This window comes from Varanus komodoensis, unplaced genomic scaffold (assembly GCF_004798865.1).
Source record: "Varanus komodoensis strain SLA01 unplaced genomic scaffold, ASM479886v1 scaffold75, whole genome shotgun sequence".
NCBI classification, from domain to species: domain Eukaryota; kingdom Metazoa; phylum Chordata; class Lepidosauria; order Squamata; family Varanidae; genus Varanus; species Varanus komodoensis.
This window is the reverse complement of record NW_025336416.1, coordinates 1,570,014-1,592,640: the sequence shown is the minus strand read 5'-3', so window position 1 is coordinate 1,592,640 and position 22,627 is coordinate 1,570,014. Positions and strand designations below refer to the sequence as shown.

The window sequence follows — 22,627 nt, the reverse complement described above, 5'->3', positions numbered from 1 at the left end:
TCCACCACTCAAACCTGCTATTGAGCGTTTTTTGTCATTTTGTGATAAGCTGCCAGTGTGAGTCGGACTACCTGCCCAGCCTGTGCTAGGAAAAGCGGAGCGGGGCCTTGAATGGTTAAACAAATGAACAGGATTTTCTGTGTTCATGCTGGTAAAGGGAGGACGGACAATGAGAACAAGTGGATTTACCCAGCCCAGCCCAGAATATTTCAGAATCCACTAAGAGAAATTGCAATCACTGCTAGAGGGGCCGGAGATGCTCCTGCAAATGGGGGTGGGGGCGTGGCTTTTCATGACTCCTACTGTTTGAAGCCTAGGCCAGATGAGCATTAAGAGCTCATAAATGTTGGCTGCCCCAGATATTCGCTGATGGAGGAGCGTCCCGCTGCTTCTCTAGTGTACTCCAACCATCATGTGCTCTTGCTTTCCCACCTATCACTCACCTACCCACTGATCCTGCTCCAGAAGCAAGCAGGAGGGAAGAAAGAAGTGCCCAAGGATGATAAGTATGAAGGCCCTGAAAATAATCTACAAATATAGGAGGGAATTTTCTCCTCTGCCTACCTGCTCCCAAGACCATTTTTGTACAGATAATTTGGGAAAACGAGAAAAGATGAGATTAATGGACCCTCTTTTACAATACACTTAAGACAAGGTGCTCATATGGAACTATCCAGTCATTATGTCTGCAAAATGATTTCTAAACGTTATCTCATGTGCGGAGATGAGAAATTTGATATTAGGAAGATGTGAGGAACTGGTTTCTGTCTAATCGAAATGTATGGCACTTGCCCTTCCCAGGACTTCACAGAGCCCACCTGGCAATCTGTGATCCACTCAGTATGTTTTCCAGGTTGTATGTTATCTTTTAAGCCTTTTTTAATTTTAATTTTTTAATTCTGCATGCCTGCTCAGAAGGAAGCAAGAGCTGCCTCTCTATGTCCACAGAGAAGTAAAGCAAGACCAGATGACTCAGTAGTACTTGAAAGCAGCATCCAAATATCAAATCCTTTCTGATTTGCTCAGAGGTCATTCCAAGTAGCACATCTACCCAGAAGCAAGCAGCAGCTTTCTCAGCAGCTTTCTCCCCAATAGCACAACCTGCTAACCTTGCGTCTGTGCTGAGTCGCAGCAGTTGGAATTATGGTACAGTTCTTTTCAGTTAATTTTCATATGGGGAAGAAGCTAGAAGGCCAAGTGTGGATCCGCCATAGGTGATATTTGGCCCACAGGGTGGAAGATCTCCTTCTGTGCTTTAAGGCTGGCCTTATCCCAAGTTCTCCCCTTGTTCCAAATCCTGAATGTCGAGTTCACATGAAGCTGACTTATACTTACCCGTCTAGCCCTGTACTCTGATGGAGGATAACTGTCCAAGGATTTCAACATAGCTTTTCCTAGAATGTCTTCCCCAGATACTTGTTGCTTAAGATGGAAATGTGGGGAGTTGGACTAAGCACCATCTGCACACTGTAGTTCTCTCAAAGACCCATTCAACACACAGAGAAATCTTTCCAACTAAGAATCTAGTGTCAGGGCTGTCTGAATGCATGGGCCTGATGGGCACTTGCCCGTGGGCCGCATACTAATCTGTGTATGTTAACCCTTGGAAAATGGGAAAACTTCCAAAATTAACCATAGTTGTAGTTGTCGTAGGGGCCCCAGGACACTGCTTTGCCCGGGGCCCATAATGCTGTTAAGACGGCCCTGACTAGTTTCTGATTTGCTTTTGTCCTCCTTGCATTTCCTTTTGAGTAATGTCATTTAGACTGCAGGGCTGCTAGCAGAGACGGTCTTATTTCTTATCTGTTTGAGCTGCTCTTAGCCTTTTGAACTAAAGGACAGGACAGAAATGAATCGCTCTATAATTTTAAGTAAACTCCTCCATGTAACATTCAGAGGAGTATGAAATCAGACAGCTACGTTCTGATCTACGCTTCAGTCTGGGAACAGCAGATCAGGGCAGTTCGTATCAGAATGGATGAGACCTTGTCCTTCTACTATCCCCAGGGGCTGCCTTGACAAAATGAAAGGTGCTCACATTTGTCCACTGTCTGTAAAGTGCAGGTCCAGCTTGAGTTGAAAATCTGCTTCACTGAGTGCCTCTTCTGCCTGCAAAGGTTTGGTAAAAGAAAGAACAATGCTGCCATTGCAAGCCAACAACCACAACCAATAAGGAAGACAGACAGACAGACAGACAACTGTTTGGTGAGATGCAAGTTTTGGGGAACTATATTAATATGCATAGATAAATCAGCCCCCATTTATCCCAGTGAGATAATATTCCCATCCTCTCATCATTAAATGAAAAACATTCCTATTAACTTCCAGTTAAATTGAACAGGGAGCTGGACTTGAAGAGCAGGGCAAATTGAATAGGGAGTTGGACCCAATGGCTTACTGGCCCCTTCCAACTCTACAATTCTATGAATCTGTGGTAACATTAGAAACTGACCAAGAAAAGTCCTCACCCTCTCACCATCCAGGAGAAGGTGAACTCTGAAGTTCATGGATTCATTCATGACAATCTCTTCGTTCCTGTACAAGATCTGAAAAACTCTGCTGTAGACACTGTTCTCATGGACGCAGGCTGAGCAAAGGATTGAGTCCCCTGCAAGAGAGAATTGAACAGAGCAGACCAGTTTGCTGGCTGGGTTTTTTTAATAGTGCGGCTCTGATGCCTAGCTTTCAGGGTTCTTGTTACTTATGCACTGGCAGTCGCCTTCTCAGACTCTTGAGAAGAAAAGCACCCAGAATGTGTTATTGTCTGTAGCACTATTGGATATGCATTAGTTACACTCCACTTTATTGCCAAAGGGAGAGATATAGATATATAGATGTGGACACAGATATGTGGCAAGTCAATCGATAAAACATAAAAAGCCACAAAAGCTGTGAATAAAAGTAGCAGATAAAAAATTGTTGTAAAAAGACATCCCTGGTCACACACATGTACTGTGTGAGTTTAGCTGTTTCTTCTTGAAGGATGGGGTATGATGGTGGAATATTTAACGGGTAGGGGGTCCTTTTCTGTCCATCTCCTTTGGCTTCTGTTTGAACTGAATCTCTGGAACATGGACAACATTGTCCTTCTAGAACATTCCCATCATGCACTGAAACCCTTCCTTCTCCCATCCCACCTTGTCAGTCCAGCACAGCAGTGGATGTACAGGCAACCAAGAAAGGAAACTCATTTGCTTTACTCTACTGCTATGGCGAGGATAAAATGCACGAGGCATATGAGGTCCTTCAAGGGAATAACATGGTCTGATAAATTTGCATTTAAAACTCATCATTCTAGAGACATCAGGCAAATTGCGTTCAGGTCAAATTCATTCATCATTCACTCTAGAAGGACCAAAAAGAGAAGCCATTTGGTTGCGTTGTTCCATTTAAAACCCCTCTCTCTCTCTCTCTCTCTCTCTCTCTCTCTCTCTCTCTCTCTCTCTCTGTGTGTGTGTGTGTGTGTGTGTGCATGCACATGCACTTGTATATGTGTGTGCATTATTCCATACATTAGCTTATTTCAGATATGCAGAATTTAAGAACATTTCCTTTTCAAAATGTTCTGGCTACAATTGCTGATAGTACATAGCTGACAGCATGTTAATCATACTACTTTCTCCCACTTCTGTGCAACTTGGACTGGAAAGGATGTTGCGAGTGGGCAGGAAGAACTGGATATTTGTGGACCTGAATTCATGCACATGTCCACAAAAATGAATATACAAGAATGTGTACATTCAATACATGCATTTTCATACTTTCATCTCTGGGATTGGGGGAGAATGCCCTTTCTCTTTTTTATGGAATGTTATGACTAGGGTCCTCAAATATTGATACATTCAAGCCATGGGGGCAAATTTGGTCTGTTGGGTAATCCATGGATCAGATTCCTAGAAATGCAACTTCTTTTGAATTCATTAGGAAGGACTCTGCCATCCCTGTGTGTGTGTGAATAGATTGGGTGAGCACACACAGTACATGAGCATCTGACAGATCACCCACACCATGGAAGAATCATAATATTCAGGGTTACCTGCCTCTCATCTCTCCTTAGAGGTTTAGCTTTGGCAGCTGTGATGTGTCTGGGAGCCTTTGTTTCATTTTCACATGATGCACCAGAAGTTGCATCAGCCAATTTCAATATATATAATATTTTTATCAGAGTTGCTGGTAATTAAAATAAGTTGTTCTTGACCTGAGATTGCTGGGTGAAAGCACTAGCATAATGTGAAATGGTTCCACTGCGTGGTCGTTCAAATGAACCTTCCAAAGACATGTGCTACAAGATCAAAACAAAGCTTGTTGCGAGTTAATTAATTGCTGAATTGATTCATAAGCCTGGACTTCCATGAGCTCAGAGATCTAACATCTTGTTGAAGTCTTGCAAGACAGTACTCTAAGCAGGAAAGCTGCTTGATATATTAAATCTAGGGCAGTCACATTTAGGGGGGAAATACTAGGAGAGTCCTCCTGTGAATCCAGATTAATCTGGGCAGCATTTTTAAACTTTTAAGTGAATACAACAAGTTGCAACTCCTCTCCCAGGATAAGTCAAGAGACAGTTTCTATTATAGAAGAGGCATTCCCATTTATCTCCCATTCAGGACAGACTTCCTCTTCTGAGATAGCACAGAAGTACATTTTCAGCCTTTAGTTCATGTGCCCAGAAATCAGACAGGTGGTTTGTGTTCTCTCTTCTTCCCTTTTTCTACTCCCACTTTTGCTAACCCCGTGAAGAGCAGAAACATTTACTTTTCTCAAAAGGATAAGTAAATTGGAAAGGTTAATCTGCATTAAGAAACTGGCAAGCCATACATCAACAGAGAGTGGAAAGATGCAAGGGAAGAAAAACACATGTCTCTCCACATTTCTTCCGCTTGCCATTCCTTTTTATAGCAACTATGATCTTTTTAAAACACAGGGAGCTTCCTGAATCTTTTCCCACCAGTGACTAAAAAACACTAAAGCTATGTCAGAATGAAAACAGAGGAAGATATGAGACTCCAAAGAGCATTCCTTTAATTAAAGAAGGGAGGGAGGGTGTGGTGAGAGGGAGAGAGCGAGAGAGAGCAAGCCTGCCTCAGACTCAGGAACAAAGCAGGGCTCAAATTAATTGATGTGCCCAGAATCGCAAGGATGGAAATTCTGTCTCCTGTTTAGAAATGAGTTTCTCTTCCTCTTTCTAACAGCGCCATTTAAATATTATTTGAAGAAAGGCTCTTTTGAATGCATTTTACTCAAATACGATAAGGCACAGAAATATTTCAGGATCAGAAACATCCCAGTTACAAAAAAATAAAATAAAATAGCAAAGAGCCGCATGGCCCCTTAAAGACTAAAACATTTAATTATGGCATAAGCTTTCAGGAAAGTGGACCAAAGTTTCCTCTATAATAATGTGTTAGACTTTAAGACTTTTCACCCAGAAGATCTTTCATTGTTTTTGTTGCTAGAGACTAATGGTTACCCCCTGGGGATTATTTTAGATGCAAGTTGCTTAGATGCACAGGGACCCACAAGCCTGCCAAAGATTGGATATACTTTTGCAGACATTTTATGTTAAATCTTACAAAAGCTCAAGCCTCTTGAGGAGGTTCAAAGCAAACGGCTTCCATGTTGTCATGCCCATTTCTTTTCTTTTCTTTTTCTTTTTGAACCAGTACATGAACTGAAATTTAGTAATCCATTGAAATTTGCACTTCTTTGAGAATGCCATTCTCTCTCTCGCTTTTAGGGAAAATGAGTAGGAAAAAGATATATTTGGGCAAAATGCACACAAAAGCTCATATATTAATGGAAACAATGTTAAAACGCATTATAGTAGGACAACTATTTGGTGAAGATAGCATATTTGGCGAATTCTGGGAAAATTCATGCAATAAGAGAAAGGAACAAAATGCATTTGACTTCATATGAAATTTTTAAAACAATAAATGCTAGTTATGTTTGGGGACAAAACTTCTTAACATTTGGGGAGAAACTGAATTTAGCATTTGGAATAATATTAACAGAAACCAAAACTGAAAGACTCTTCCATCTGTGCTTGAGGGTGTGCAGTGGTCAAGAGGCTCAGAAGTGCCCAGCAGGTGTGCAGGAGGCAGCAGTGGGTGGGTGAAAATACCGGTAGCTGTGAGATTGGAGGAGGCATCAGGAGAAAGGAAACTAGAAGCAGGTGAATGAGTTGAGCATAACAAAGTGAGCCGAGGCGAAGCAGTGAGTGAGAGCATGACCATGGTGGAAAGGAAATGCTAGGTGGGTGGGAAGCAGGAGAGAACTGGGGCGGGGGGAGATCTGCTGAAAGAAGGTGAAATTAGAAATAAATTCCAGCTGTGGAGGAGGAGAGACTCATAGAATAGTAGAGCTGGAAAGGGACATGAAGACCATTGTTTCCAGCCCCATGCTGTTGCAGAACACCAATTCACACCATCCCACTCAATGGCTGCCCAGTTTCACCTTGATGTCTCTCGTGTGGGAGAGCCCCCCACCTCCCCAGGCAGCTGGTCCCACTGTCGTATTGCTCTGACAGTGAGGAAGCTTTTCCTGATGCCCAGCCTGAATCTGGGTTGTCACAGCTTGAATTGATTATTCTTGTCCTACACTCCGGCATCAGCAAGAAGAGATCTTGACCTTCCTCTTTGGGACAGCCTTTGAGGTACTTCTAGGGTGATGGAAGCAGAATCCATGGCATAGGGAGCAAACCAGAGAGAAGGAGCAGAGACAACACATGAAATGGAGGAGGAAGAATCCATAACAGGGTGGAAAGGAGTTGATGTACAGGAAGGGAAAGGAGCCATGATCTTTGGGTGGGGATGGTGGGTGGGGTAAATCTGCCCACAGTATCAAAAAGGCAATCTGCTGCTTGTGCAATATTTCAGCATGATAACCTTTCTGAGGCTGTTTTGGAGTTGTCTCCATTCAAGATGTACTATTCATTCTCTCACCCAATTTTCCATCCCTCCCCAGTGGTCAGCCAGCATGTTCTGAACTCATTGGGCTGCTCCATGGCTCAGAAAAATGGAACAGTGCCATTTCGACCACATAAGTTCAGGCATTCTGAGCACTGTGTTTAGATATAATTAGCATAATTAATTAGATTAGCATAATTAGTAAGCACAGCTGGCTTCCTTTTTCTAAAGAAGGAGGTGCGTTGGGCCAGTCCTACAGCCTTGGGCTGACTCAGATTAATAACATATCCAGTCAGTGTGTAAACACCTTGAAAACAATGCAGTGATTGCTAGAAGCCAACATAGATTTCTCAAGAACCAATCCTGCCAGACTAACTTAGTGTGTTTTGAGCAGGTTTAGTTCTCTGACAGGCAGTGGGAATGTTGCCAACGTAATATCCCTTGATTTCAGCAAACTAGCTAAAGTGTTCTATGAGATCCTGATTAGCAAACTAGCTAAAAGTGGGCTAGATGGAGCCACAGTCAGGTGGATCCACAGGGGGCTACAGAATTGGACTCAAAGAGTGTTGATCAATGCCACCTTCTCCAACTGGGGAGACAAATGGGCACCGCAGGGTTCAGTCCTGGGACCAGGGCTCTTCAACATTTTTCTTCATGATTTGGATGAGGAGGTATAGGAAATGCTGATCAAACTTTCAGAGCGGAGCCGGCTGGAGCCGGGGGTCAGACTAGATGGCCTGGGAGACCCCTTTTGACTCACTCTGTTTCTAATTTATTTATTTATTTATTTTTCAATTTTTATCCTGCCTTTTTCCTCAAAGGGCTCAAGGCAGCTTACATCATTCTCCTCCTCCATCTCATCCCCACAACAACAACCCTGTGAGGTGGGTTGGGCTGAGAGTCTGTGACTGGCCCAAAGTCACCCAGTTGGCGCCATGGCTGAGCAGGGACTAGATCCCACGTCGCCTGAGTCCCAGTCCCACGCTCTTAACCACTACGCCACACCGGCTCTCTATGTTTCTATTATACAACATTGGGTGGGATAGTAAATAACAGTCTTGTTTCTGTCTTCCAAGTTAAGTTGGAGCTCTAGGTTGAAAACCACAGAATGGAATTTAGTAGGGACAAATGGCAAGTTCTGCACTGGGAAAAAGAAACCAAATGCATGGTTACAAGATTGAGGGAGCTTGGTTTGACAATGCCACAAATGAGAAGGTTGTTGGAGACCACAAGCTGAATATGAGTCAACAATGTGATGTGGCTACCAAAAGGGCAAATGCATTTTTTTACAGTATTAATAAAGGACCACTTCCAAATCATGGGGATTACTAGTTCCCTTCTTCTCAGCACTAAGTGAATATGGCATCTAGTTCTGGGCAGCCCAGCTTAAGAAAGCTGCAGGCTAACTAGAAAAGTTTGAAGGAAGGGAAAGAAGATGATGGGGAAACATCTGGAAACAACCAGAGGCATGTTAAGCCCTAAGAAGAGAAAACTGAGAGAAGCTATGATAGTACACTTCAAGTACTTAAAAGACTGTCACCAAGAGGAAGACCACGGTCTCTTCTTCTTATGAAGAAGAGCATTCAGGAAAATAGGCTCAAGCTACAGGAAGCCAGCTTCCTGCTCAACATCAGGAAAAACCTCCTTACTATTAGAAACATAGAAAAGAGCAAATCAGAAGGGGTCTCCCAGGCCATCTAGTCTGACCCCCAGCTCTAGCCGGACCCACTCATGACATGCCCACTATGTGCCTGTCTAGCCTATCCTTGAACACCCTCACTGATGGGGCCTCAACAACCTCCTGTGGAAGCCCATTCCACACCCTCGGGGTCCTAACTGTCAGGAAGTGCTTCCAGGCATCCAAATTGAACCTTGATTCCCTGAGCTTGGCTCCGTTGGAGCACGTCCTGCCTTCCTCTGCAGGGGAGAAGCTAAGTCAGAATCCCCCCTAAAGGAAAGAATGAGGGAACATGAGCTGGGTTTAGACTGTTGTGAGACAGGTTAGTATTACCCTACTGATGATGTGTCGTTGTAATAGTAATCCTGCTCAGTACGAGAGGAACCGCAGGTTCAGACATTAGAACAACATGACAAAGGAACCAGTTACCTAGGGAAGTTTCACACTGATGCAGCTGCACAGCCATATTTTTTTTCCATTTACATCCTGCCTTTTTCCTACAAAGGCCTCAAGGCAGCTTACATCATTCTCCTCCTCCATCTTGTCCCCACAACAACAACCCTGTGAGGTAGGTTGGGCTGAGAGTCAGTGGCTGGCCCAAAATCACCCAGTTGACTCCATGGCCGAGCGGGGACTTGAACCCAGATCATCTGAGTCCCAGTTCCATGCTCTTAACCACTACACCACACTGGCTCTCTTTTGTCAGGAAGGCTCCAACCTGGACTCCTGGGCTAGCAGGAGGTTGGACTGGATAGCCTTATCCTTCCCTTCCAACTCTGATATTATGTGATTCTCTGATTCTAACTTGGCAGCAGCCTTGCAATCGCTCCAGCAGGCCTCCTTCCCAATCCTGCTGTTAGCTCTTACCAGCAATGCCAGGTATTTCTGTGGTCTTCTGCATTCAGAGCATGTGCTTCACTCTTGCATTTACGCTACAACATCACATTTTACAACTAAAGTAAGTGTCTGCAAAGTGGAAAACAATGTTGCGGTGAAGATACAAAAGGTCATGAGCAGATGCTGATGTTTGCTGTCTTTCTGCATTCTGTTCACTTCCTCTCTGGTTTGTAAGTTTTCCTAAATAAATCCAACAGTTGGCTCACTGCAAGAAAAGAAATGGCAGCTTCCCCTCTCTTGACAGAAGGAACAAGTGAACGGAATTGCTTCACATTTTAATGTGAACCAACCTACTTCTTGCCTCTCAAACTATTATGCAAACCAGAACACAATTATCTGTCAGCTTTCATCACAATTCTTCTAGTTTTGTAATGCAAATTGTTACGGAGGAAAATGCATAAGAACATGTTTACAGGAGTGAAATCACATCTACAATTGCATCTGTTTTAAGATACAGAGCGTTAAAACACATATATTGAGACAGCAGTGCGTAACCTCAAGCCAAAGGGCAAAATTGAGCCCATCTGGGTCACAAATCCATTTGTCTCCAGTTCTCATAGGCCACTTTCCCCTTACAGCTATTCACACAATGATTTCCTGGTATTACCATTGCAAAATGGTGCACCATTTTATGGATGTATGAGGATTCTATTTTGGGAGTGAATTTTACCCATTTGACCGGGGTAGATTCTGATCCATTTCCCCCGAGTGGCGCCGCCCCAGTCTGTAAGTTGACGTAATTCACAGAATTCAGACATTTAATGAGGGAGGCAAACCTGTTTTAATTTATTATTCCCAAATAGTATATGATCATTGTGGATATGTTATTATTGTTATATTTTAAATCACTGTACACCTTTCTGAGAGTGACTGCTATACAACAGGTTAGAAACACTATAAATAAATAAATAGGATGTTGCTTATTTGTGCAAATAGACTTGTCTTTGTTTTGATCATTTTCCAGGTCTTTATAATTCCCTAGAGGCAATGCTATTACTATTCTTCTTTGTAGTAGTAGAAGAAGAATAGTACTGTGTAAGCAATAGTACTGTGTACGCAAAGGGGACCATGTGTTTTTTGGGGGCTTCAAATGGGGCCAAGCTTTCTTTTTTTATCCTCTGCCCCTCACAGTGGTCTTGTGCAAGTTTACTGCCTGCTATGGGGAACCACTGTAAATATCCTCCTCCCTCTCCTTCTCTCCGCACACCAGTTCCTTCACCAGTTCAGAGCCATATTTCATCCTTGCCAAAGAACGTGCCGTGCCCATTGCATCCTCCACTCCGGCAGTTCCGAGGCAAGGATGGGGAGGGCATTACCAAGCATGCTGAAAAGTACAGAATAATTCAGCAGTTGCTGAACTTAAGACTGAAGAATAAGAGAAATTGAAAATGATTGATTCTTCCATTCCTTCTTTGGATGGAAACCTAATTGGCCTTTAATTCTTATGATAATGTTTTGTCCTTGTATTTTACCCACTTCTACTCCTTCAAAGGTGAGATATATATGGACAGAAAACTCATTTCACAAAGAATGCTAACTAGTTAGAACCATTTGTGCAGGATTCAAGACAATGGATGATTTAAAAAAATGTTTCCCATGTTTAACAGGAGGAGTGTGGGAAACTCTTCAGTATGAATCTCCTATCATTATTTAAGTGTTATTATGCACTCATAAAACAGTAAGAGTTGATTCCTGCAGATTAGACTAAGGTTGTTAATACCGACATATGTTCAATGCACATAATTATTTCAAATGATCACTTTGCTAAAATATAACCCACTAACCATATCTGGGTAATGCACTGTTTGTTGTCTGACAAAGCAAATAAACAAGATTGCATTCAAATAAGAAATGAAAGGATGTTGGGAAATATATATGTGCATTTGGATAACTTGGCTCTTATTTCTGTGCCTCCTCAAAGAAGTTTTGTTCTGGTGCAGAATCTTACACGTAACAGAGAACAACTCAATTTGTTCCTGGTTCCCACATTCCCCAAACTTTATGTGTTTGGCTGAAGACTATCCTTTGTACACACATGAAGTGTCTCTATACAATCAGGAATGCTGAAAGTCATGAGATCACCCATCATGTTCGCACAGGCAAAACACATTCAGCTGACATCAACTTTGTCTAGACGTTTTTCTGAATACTTGCAGTTCTGGAGAAGAGACAGGAAACATGGCACTGATACCGTCTCTACTTAAGTGTGGACGCTAGCACTGTGAACTGGGCTTTCCCAGCACTCACGTTGGACTGCATCCCTTCCAGTAACCTTGAAAAATGAACTTTGGTTTGTGAAACATAACAGGGATAAGTCCCTACATTTATATTACTGACTTTCGTGTGAGAAAATTAATAGAAGTATCTTACTTTTCCATCTTCACATAATGGGATATGTTAGAAAAGCAGTTAGCTATTATTCTTTCTAATAGGCTAATTGGAAATGTCAAAAGGCAAGGTTGAGATGAAGGATTGATTACAGAGCTGGGTGACTTTAATCAGAAGTTATACTTTGGAAAGAAAAAGATGAAAGCATTGAGTTTCTCGGCGTAAAGGCAGAACATCCCTGGGTTCCTTCCACCCATAGACTAAACGTATTTCTCAGAACAAGGCTGCTGAATGGTTAACCCACCACCCTGAAACAAGTCCAGCAGCCATGGAGGTCTGCTAGAAGATTAGCAGACCTCCTAGGTTTGTGCAGAAACCCCATGGCAGCTATCTAGCTGGCACATTGCATTCTGTTTGGTAGGTTGCACCAGGCCACTTGGATTTCCTTATGGTTCACACTAGCTTCTGGTTGTGCATTGGGCTCCTTCAGATATGAGAGGGCCACCCATAGATAGCATTGGCTACTGGGCAGATTAGAGACATAACTAAATCCATTCATCCCAAAATTTGGAAACTGCAGAAGACAATGCAAGTTGAGGGAAAGTCATCTTGCTTGAATTCTTCCCTTGATACAATCTTAAGGCAACTGATAGAGTGCCTACCTTAAAAGAATAACATTTCCTCACTTTTTTGCCCAATTCACACAAAGCCTTCTAGCATGGGGTCAACATGGGGAGATTTATTTGTATTTAGTTCAAGCAGAATATGGACCTCAAGGGTTTATATGTGGAGCTCCCAGAAAGTAACAGTTATGTTGTTTTTCTTATTTGTCCTCAAGTTGTTTCTGACTTACGGCAATCCTATAAATGAGTGTCCTCCAAAATGCACAGTCCATGACAGCCCTGCTCAGCTCCTATAAATTCAAGTTTGTGGCTTCCTTTATGGAGTCTATCCATCCATATATGGGCATCCTTTTCTCCATCTGCCTTTGACTGTTGCTAGAATTGCTGTCTTCCCCAGTACGGCTAAGTCCATTTCAGATCCTTAATAAAGAGGATCAAGATGACCCCTGTTCCATTTTGTTTCATGTCTTAAACTTCAGACTCATTAATTATCATCTTCCCTCGAGCTTCTGGAATCAATTATGACACACTTTGCACAAAGATCCCCATAAAGTTTTAATGGCTTAAGTATCCCCGCTTTGATGTCAGCCTTGTAAAGCAATTTGGCTCCTCATTAGATTTGCATGATCTCCATGCAAATTGGTTGCTAATTGTGTAACAACAATCCAAACACAAATTCCTCTGCAGCTTTTACAACTTTTTGCATAGCTGAAGAACGAATGTTCAGAGTGTTGAGGGTAGGGTTAGAAAATGAATTTCTATCACATTTTAAAGTAAACTGAAGAAATTTGCCTCACTTAAAACCAACATGATAAAGCAAGAATTGTTCTGTTTAAACATATTTGCAATGCAGCTCAAACCAGAGAACTGAACACAGAAAAGTGTGTAATTGGGGAAAGTGTGGATATATTTGCAGTATGTTGGAATGAAATACTTGTAAATTATTTGTACATATATTAGGATAAATATTCAGAGAAATATTTATAGAAAGACAAGAATTTTTATGCAGACTGGTTCTGTTAAAAAAAATCAAAAGCTAAGAGGTATTTATGAATGGAGTTTGTTTCATGGATTGTCAGGCATCTGTCATTCTATCATTTGCTCAGTCATGGAATTTGATTTTTCGAACTTATATGACATTGAAAATTACACACTTGTATGGATATATACTTCTGAAAATGCAAATTTGCATAAATGTGCAAACACCCCACCATCAAAAATTCCACATATTCACACATTAACCAATGAAGGAAAGAAATATTTGGTTATTTTTTTAAAAAAGATCATATTTTTCATGTGTACATTTGCATGTACTTTTGGAAAGTTTAAAAAAATGATCTAGAAGTCTGCAGAATCAGTAAAAACTTATTAGAGTCATACAGATATAACGCCTTTCAATCCATTACAGATTTTTCCATAATTTATACTGATGGGATATTGGAATGGAATGACCTCAATTTTTGAAAACAGGGAGACGGAGTAGCCACACTCAATGGTTTGTCCATCCCAAGCTGAGGACTTCTTTCTTATGCAGAAGAAGTGGTCTGTGGGCAGAGGATTTTGTAATCCATAAAAATAGTGGTATGGGATACAAGGAGATGCGAAATTGCATTTCAAGCGAGAGCCACTTAGAATATGTGATGCCAGGATATCCACTAAGCTACACAAACTTCAGGTTTGCAAAATGAAGGACTGAAGGGAAATGGAAAGAGACATGCAATCAAAACTGGAGAAGCAGAGAACTTTAAAAACTTTTTTTTTTTAATGTTGTGAAGCCCATGGATGAAAAACAAAAAAGAAGGAGCCATGGGAAAGAGAATGCAAGGAGATTGATGGAACGGAAAACATGGATAAAGGCTTTCTGAAACAACTGGAGAGCTGAGATAAGCAGGAAATGAGAATGGACTGGAGCATGAACCAGCATTTCTACTCATGCCAGCTTCAAGGTCTTGGAAGATCTGCTGAAAGGAAGGTTCCTGAGCTGCTGCCACTCCTCCTGATATTCTGGCAACATTGTGGCATTTTTGGAAGCCCCTCGTGATATGTGCTACAGGTCCCAGTCCCATAGTGTTCATCTCCACTACATGCTTCAAACAGTGAAAGTCTTTGAGGCTGATGCTGCAAGTGAAATGTGTTTCAGAAAACAGCAATATTTCCAAATCTCAAGCAATTAAAGCTATTTGAATGCTCATAAGAATGTAAGAATTGAGGCCTTTACATTCTGGTGCTGCAGAAGACTCATGAGAGTCCCTTGGACTGAAAAAAGATCAAACTAGTCTATCTTAAAGGAAGTCAACCCTGACTGCTATTTAGGAGGCCAGATACTGAAGATGAAGCTCAAAGACTTTGGCCACCTAATGAGAAGGAAGGACTCCCTGGAGAAGAGCCTAATGCTGGGAACAATTGAGGGCAAAAGAAGGAGGGGGCGGCAGACGATGAGGTGGCTAGATGGAGTCACTGGGGCAGAGGGTGTGAGCTTAGAGGGCTCTAGGGGATGGTGGAGGACAGGAGAGCCTGGAGGGATGCTGTGATGGGTCAGGCACCACTTTGCGACTAAGAAAGCAAGCAAGCAAGCAAAAATGGACATAAGAAGAAACCTGATGGATCAAGCCAAAGGCCTATCTAGTCCAGCATTCTATTGCTGCAGTGGCCAGCAAGATGCCATGGGAAGCCAGAAGCAGGCCAGGAGCACCTTCTCACTGGTACTGAGAGGAATTCTACCTCTGATTAAAAGTGGTATCCATGGGAAAAATGGAGATGCTTACGAGAGGCCTCTCCAAGTTCCCTCCACCGTCTGTGGGCAGAGAAAGGAGAGGGACAGGGACCATTTCACTCAAATTCTACAGTGGGGAGGAGAAATTCTCCAAGAGTTCCTCACAGGTAGGTTCTCCATCAGTGGTGGTTGTGTGGTGCCTTTCTCCTAGTAGTAGCTGTTCTGTTTTGTGTTGCCACTGCAAGTGGCATTGCTATCCATGGTACCAGCAGCCCGGCCTGCATTTTGCATCCCCTAAAATGAAGCTGTGAGACAGGTGGTGATGTATCGAGCCCTGTGGAAAGGGTGGAGCCAAAATCTGTCCTGTAATGTCCTCAAATCCCCACCCCCCATAAAAAAGACAGAAAGAAAAGGAGCTTCCATTCTTCTGTCTCATTCTCAGGACATATCATTATTAATTTTGAATTTATTTTGCGGATGTTTTGGAGCATGTAAAACCATCACAAGTATGTTATGCAGCTTCGTGTTGCTCTGTAACCCCCTGGGCAGCCCATCCTGAAAAATCCCAATGGGAAACACAATCTTGGGATGTGTTTTCTATCAGATCAAATGGGAGTGGAGAAAAGCAACACAAGGGGACATTTTGGCACTGTGCTAACATAACGCTGCAAGCAGCTGAACCATATGCCAAGTATCACCAGAAATCCACCTCGTCTTCAGAAGATATTAATGCTAGAACGCATGAGTGTGCAGAGGAGATGCTTGGCATTGGATTCAGGATAAACAAAAGGAAGCATCACTTCATGCCATGAAGAATTAGCAAACACATTTTACTGACACAGGAGGCTGTGATAAATGCAAGCACAAATTGCTTTTTTTGAAGGATTGCCTATGAATGGTGGTTTAGCCATTGTTCGGGCCTGGCACATACACCTAGTAGCTGGTTTTAATTGTTGTTGTTGCCATAAGCAAGGGCACAGTCCAGATCTCACAAGCCTTTTGCCTCTCACCCCATATAAAGGTCAGGATCTGGCTTCCTATACTTGCTCTAAAGTTGAAAAAGATGGTTGCTGCAAGATATGGATACAAGATCATGTATAATTGGGCCCTTGAGGTCAGCCCAGCTCTGTGGTCCAGGAGCTCACAGTGAATATGGATAGAAAACCTGCTTTGTGTTCTATTCTCAGGATGGAAGGAACAGGGATGGAGAGAAATGTGTTGGGATCTCGTGCAAGATCCCTTGAATCTCAGCTGCCAAACCCCAAACCAATTTGCAGCCTGAACTTTTTCCTGACTTGCAATTCATTCCTTGAAATGAACAAAAAAGGTTCATGCATTTGAAAAATGAGCAGAGGAATAGGCATTCATTTCTAAAGTAGGCACACACTTTAGTCGATGGGGACAACACAAAAGTGCACTTATTGGGAAAATGCGTAAATCAATGGGCAAATTTTGAAACATGTGATCACAAATCTGTACAAGTCCTTGTGCAGGAATAACAAGTTTGGATGGAAGAAGGACAGTGGTGGAGAAATTGGAAGTGTGGTGAGATGTGTTTGATGGATCAACACATTCCAAGCCAGGGACATTTGGGTAGCTGTTGTCGGAAATATAAAATTGGATCTGGTGATGGTTTGGATATAAATCAGGTTTAGGCATCTTGTGAATCTCCAGATGTTTGGGTTCACTGCTCCTAGGCTCCCTCCTCTACTAAGGCCAGATGTGAGTTATCAGCTAAAACTTCTGGAGGACCACAAGTTGCTCATATCTGATACAAATGGAAAAGAACAAGGAGGGGTTCTTGATAACCCGAAAAAACATTTTAAGGAGGAATGAGAGAATTGCTTTGCTTTCAGAAGTGTGTGTGTGTATATATATCCTCACCAATCTTATACTTACTTGGTTCAACAGATGCTTCAAAGTCTACAGATTTAATCTTCCTGTGCTAATATGTTGCTGAGGACACCGGTAGATATTTAAAATTTCTGTTAAACCCCTTTTAGCAGACCAGAGCCACTCCAGACTCCATAGGCTTATCTTCATTCCATTGTCCTTTCTGAAAGCTATTTTTTAAATGTGCATTTAACTTACTAAGATATCAGGGGTCTGATTCATCTCTGCTAAAATTAATGGGAAAGTGAAAATAGCCTAAGCTATTTTCATTCTATCCATTCTGTTCCCAGCAACTTCTCAAAATAAGATGGACAATTTTTACAAGATTCTTTGTGTCACAACTTCCATTTTTTATACAGCTGAGCCAAAAATTGCCAGAAGACATTTTCTATAGAGCAAGAGCAATGTTTATTTTTCTTGCCTTCCCCACTAGAAAAAGTAATCCATTTTGAAGGACCATCTGCTAATGTTCTCCACCCCTTTTTGTGGTGTCCGCCATACCCTGAGTACCCTGCACATACATGCTATGGCAAATGCAAAATGGCTGCCAACACAAACACAATTGCTGGTCTTGCTACTTCTAGTGGTGCAAAGTATCTCCGAAAAATAAGCAAAATTCTTAGCAGGGGGGGAGGGGAGGGGGAAGGGGAGGGGGAAGAGAAAAATACATCAGTTTCAGGCAGCTATGGACATGTTGAGCTATCCCAGATAAAGTGTTGGAAAATTTATACCCACCATGGAGAAATTTGGTGATACCACCCACCTCCAATTTTGCTGACCACTAAAAGAGTGCAGAATTTTAAGGGGCCACATGTGTGCAGCTCTAATTTTCTTGTGGTTGGACCACTTCAAGAGCACTAGTCTATATTTTCAGCCACATATTTCACCTAGGTATTATTTATTGATCAACTGGTTGCCAGTTTGCTTTCAGACAGAACATAGAAATACTGTGCGTAACATATAGTGAGTTACAGTATAGAAATACTGTGTGTAACATACCATGTGATACAGTACAGATTTGGGATATAATACCAATGAAATGCTTTTTCTTTTTTTCATGAAAGGAGTAATTTCAGAATCAAACATCATTTTAGGACTGAGAGTTCATTGGGCACCTAAAACAAATTTACTTAATTTAAAAAGATGTAGACAGTTTTGGTTAAAGCTCAAAGCATGCATGGCTTATTAGTGATCACCCAAAGTCCACAACTATAAAAATACATTTCAAAATACACCTGCATATTTAGATTTTATTTAGGAAATAATCCAATGCAAGTTTAAACAGAAAAATGTCGTGCCTCTCCCAAAATTCCACATCCACCATGGAATTATCACAAGCACCTTCCCATGGCACTTACATCAATGCAATAACATAAGGATAGTTTAAAAATCAGTTCAAGCACACTGTAAAAGTAAAAATATTTAAACATTCTGACCTTAAAACACCAGCAGTTAAAACCAGATAGCCCATGCACTGAAAGACAGCTTGATGTGCTTAGTATGAATGCTTATTTCTTATTAATGCTTATGAGTTACAAATGCTTGTTAACTGTTATGAATTATTCCTTCCTGCAGCAAGGAAGGGACCATCTATATCTCTCGAAAGGACTTTTTGTACAAATATGAGACCTTTTCTTACCTGCTTGTTCCACGATTGTTGTCAACAGTCTATGTGGGATCCTGGATGGAACTTTCAGACTTGCATGCACCAAGTAATACCTGGAGAAAGAAAATTTGAGGGGAAAGAACATCATTACAGAGCTGGCCGTGCTCTTTAGGGAGAGTAGATGAAACATCCCCATGTTCTACTTTAGAGTTGTCCTCCCTCCCTCCCTCCATCCCTCCTTCCCTCCCTCGCCCAGCATCTCAGTTCAGTTCATTTTAATCAAATACAGCAAAATCCATAAATGAAAAACATTGAAAATTTAAAATGCAAGACAATTAAAAGATTTTAACATAAAAAAACACATTTTAAAATGAAAAAAGCCAAAATCCACTTGTGATGGAAGGAACTTGAGTCTTCCCTTTTCTTTTCCATGAACATAGGAAAACCAGAAGCTGGCAGCTCCAGCCATGATGAGGGCCATGCATGACCTGTGTTCAAACTGAGGTTGGATTGGAGGACCCTGCCGTGCTGTGCTCAGGTAATCTTGGGGAACAATACACCTCAAAAGGAGGCTTGTCTTCTTGGATACCTCAAGAAAGTTTGCATCTTTGTCGGGGTCTTTCTGCCGTAGGGGAACACGCCTTAGCCTAACTTTTACACAGACACACAACACACTTAGGAAGCAAAAGGAGAATCTATTCAGAAGGGGAAGCACATAAGCCTGTGGGGATGCACAGAGGCCCTTGAAGGGGATTCAATGAAGAGCAGCAACGCTCATCCCCCGATTTTGTATTTGCATGGATGGCCATTTTCAGCCTTCGAGGCAGGGCCGCTTGGAGGGGGGGGAATGAGGCTTCAAGACAGCGCATCTCCTGGGCACCCCAGTTCCCTCTCCAACCTGCGCCCTTCAGTGTTCCCTTCCCAAGGGCCCTTTCCCAGCCTCAGAAACAGCCAGCATGGCTCTTTCTATGCCAGCTCCCAGGAGGAAGGGCAGGGAGACCGGGGCTCCCGGTCAGCCAGGCATCCCAAGTGTTTATGGACCCTGAGCCAATGTCCAGAGGCCATGGGGTTCTTCCCATATCATGCTAAATGTTTCTTGCTAGGCATTAGATCAAGCCGTAGGTACCCTCTCAGGATGAAAGAGGAAACCTTATTCAAAGGACATAAGAAAATTGAGTATAGATGTACCGTTTATATTTCTGTAAAAATATATTTATATTTTACAAGTCATACAAGCTGGAAACATGGTGAGTTGCATATAGTTCTAGCACATGTTTTGGAATTGTGATCCATGCCTCTACTCTGAGGACTGCTTTATATAATATTGAACATGACAATGGCTATAAATCCCAGAGATTCTATTACTTATATTGCACTGTCTGTATAATATGAAGGAGATACAGATCTCAGTTCACTGCCCTGCGGGTCCCAACAGTCACTGAGGTGGAGAGGCCTCATGTGTGTGTATGCAGCTCACATGCAAATGTGTGTGTGCGTGCATGCACACAAAATCAGGTACATGGGTACTCACACACAACTTTTCTGTGCACGAACGCACGTACACACCAGCGACAATCTCCCAAGCAGCAAAAGATCTTGCTGTCGCAGCGACGACCGAGTGTCCCATGCCTCATTATCAAGGCGAAAGCCTCCACCAAAGGGACAATGGCTAGCTTTGAGGAAGGACCTGCTCGCAGCCAGGTATGAGCATAATTTTCATGACATTTGTATTGGCACCCCTCTTCTCCTGCAGGGAAGCTACGATGGCTTATACACTCCTCCTCTTCTCCATTTTATCCTAACAGCCCAGTGAGGAAGGCAATGGCTCAGATTCACTCGGTGCGTTTCACGGCGGAGTGTGGACTGGAATCCCAAGCTCTCCCAAGCACTGCATTCCCTAGGCTGCACTGCTTACCCTTGCACTCATTTCACAAAGAATTTGCTGAACAAAGAGGAAGGACAAGCTCCTGTTCCTGTCATGCAGCTCCCGGAGTTAAATAGTCTGGTGTGTGAAAGAGAAGAAACAAAACTAGCGTTTTGTCTTGACACAGAGGAATTTATCATCTCGCCCGATGCCATGAGAAACGCAGCTGTGATCACAGTGTCTCATCACCCCGACAGCTTGCTACTCTGCCTCTCTGACAGCAAGCTTTGCCACTTGCCAGTAACAGATTACTCCATGCGCAGTTGTTATTCCCCAGGCGCCTAGGAGAGCAAAGGGCTCAAAGAGCAGCTAAGTGCATGAGGGAAAAAGTGTATCTGGGGATAACTCTCCTCACTTACTGAACTATCTATCTTTTGGCTTTATCAGATGAGCATGTTTCAGTTTCATGCACTCCACTTTCTTCTCTACTTCTGGAGGGGTTTGGAGGAGAATATAGCAGGCATTTGCTTCTGCTTTTAAAATAAGTCTGTTCCATTCATATTCAAAAGGCCTTGGTTGGCCTGATCTATGGTTGATTCAAGCGTGTCAGGATCCAACTGTGATCTATGATCTTGGCTCATCTCTCTCTCTCCCTCTATCTCTGGGTGCTTTCCAACAGTTCCAAAATAGGACTATAATACACAATTTAAAAATCAAAGTTTTAAAACAATTTAGCAGCAACATATTGTGCAATACAGAACAGATCTGTTAAAAGCACCCCATAGGTATCCCATTAAGCCATTAGATGACCCCTAAATATCGTTAGGCGTCTTGGTGCAGAGGGCTTTTGTAATCTGGCACACAAAGGATAAAGAATGGCTGTCCAGTAGTCCTCAGTGGGGAAAGAGTCTGCAGTCGTGGGAAGGGCTGCCACTGAGAAGTCCCTGTCTCTCATTGCTGGCCTCTGAGCCAAGCTTGGAGTTTGCACTCAGGGGAAGGGATCAGATATTGGTCATGGTGCCCAGGGACTTTGTGGATGGGTAGGTGCTAACCATTTAAATGAACCAGAGTTATCCAAGACTGGATTTAATAGGGAACTGGCAAGTTAAATGTGCCATTTCCTCCTTTGAGCAGCATCTGAGAAGATGAGAGGAAGTCAGCTTGTTCGCAAGGAGTCCCAACTTTTTGAGTTGGTGGACAAATACATTTGGAATTTTGAGAGACTTTGGTAGGCTCTCACACAAGAAGGCCACTTGCCCATCCATGAACTGTAATAAAATGCACTTTTCTCCAAAGGCAAACTGGTTAGGCTAGAAGAGAAGAAAAGCAACTTGCCCAAGAACCTAAGAACAAGGTAGAGGGGATTTCTGAGCACCAGCATACAAAACCTCAAGAAGCAAAACAAACAAGAAATACTCTTTTCTGTTCCAAACTCATTTCACAGAGACACACCACTGAGGCTCAGAGATTATCACTTGCCAAGAAACTGGGAGGGGGTCTCCACCTCTCAAGAAGAACTTTCTCAAGACACGCTGGGCCTTATTAATAACTTGTATCATGTAGCTGGCCTCAAATCAATGTGAGATTACATCTTGAGGCTGGAGAATAAGTACACGATGGGCAAAAGAACTGGTTCGTATTCATTCAGGCTCAGAAAATGTCACTATAGGGAAGGGATGAGGAACTGGCAGCCAGTTGACTGAGCAGACTCTGGGCCACCTCCCCTCCTTGTCCAACCACTGTGCAAGACCTGGGCTTGAAAAGTTTCCAAGCCAACACTTTCTTTTCCACAGGGACCAAATGGATGCCTCTAGGAAATCCGCAAGCATGGCAGGAGGATATTAGTTCTTTTCTTCAATCATTCTGCAGACACTGGTATACAAAAGTACACTATCTCTGGGAGTTGTATAAATCCATCACTGATAGCCACCTCCTTCATAATCTCCCTTTCAAGCCGACTGGGTCAGTGGCTGCCACCGCATCCTGAGGCAGTGAGTTTCACCGCTGAACTTCATGGAGGATGAAATGGAAGACATTCTTCCATTTATCTCTCCTGAATTTCCTATTTTTCACCTTCATAGAATGACCTGACGAATCTGGGGGGAAAAATGCTTCTC

At 42.5% G+C, this 22,627-nt stretch overlaps 1 protein-coding gene across 1 annotated transcript in view; it reads right to left on the bottom strand.

Annotated features, from left to right (window-relative positions):
* Positions 1-22,627, bottom strand: part of FAM135B (family with sequence similarity 135 member B) — a 74,232-nt gene that overhangs the window by 43,385 nt on the left and 8,220 nt on the right. The window contains exons 2-4 of the mRNA XM_044452842.1: positions 18,680-18,759; positions 2,469-2,608; positions 2,039-2,109 (exon numbers count right to left, since the gene is read on the bottom strand). Of these exons, the coding sequence (XP_044308777.1) occupies positions 2,039-2,109; positions 2,469-2,608; positions 18,680-18,759 (291 nt within the window). The remainder of the gene's footprint in view (positions 1-2,038; positions 2,110-2,468; positions 2,609-18,679; positions 18,760-22,627) is intronic.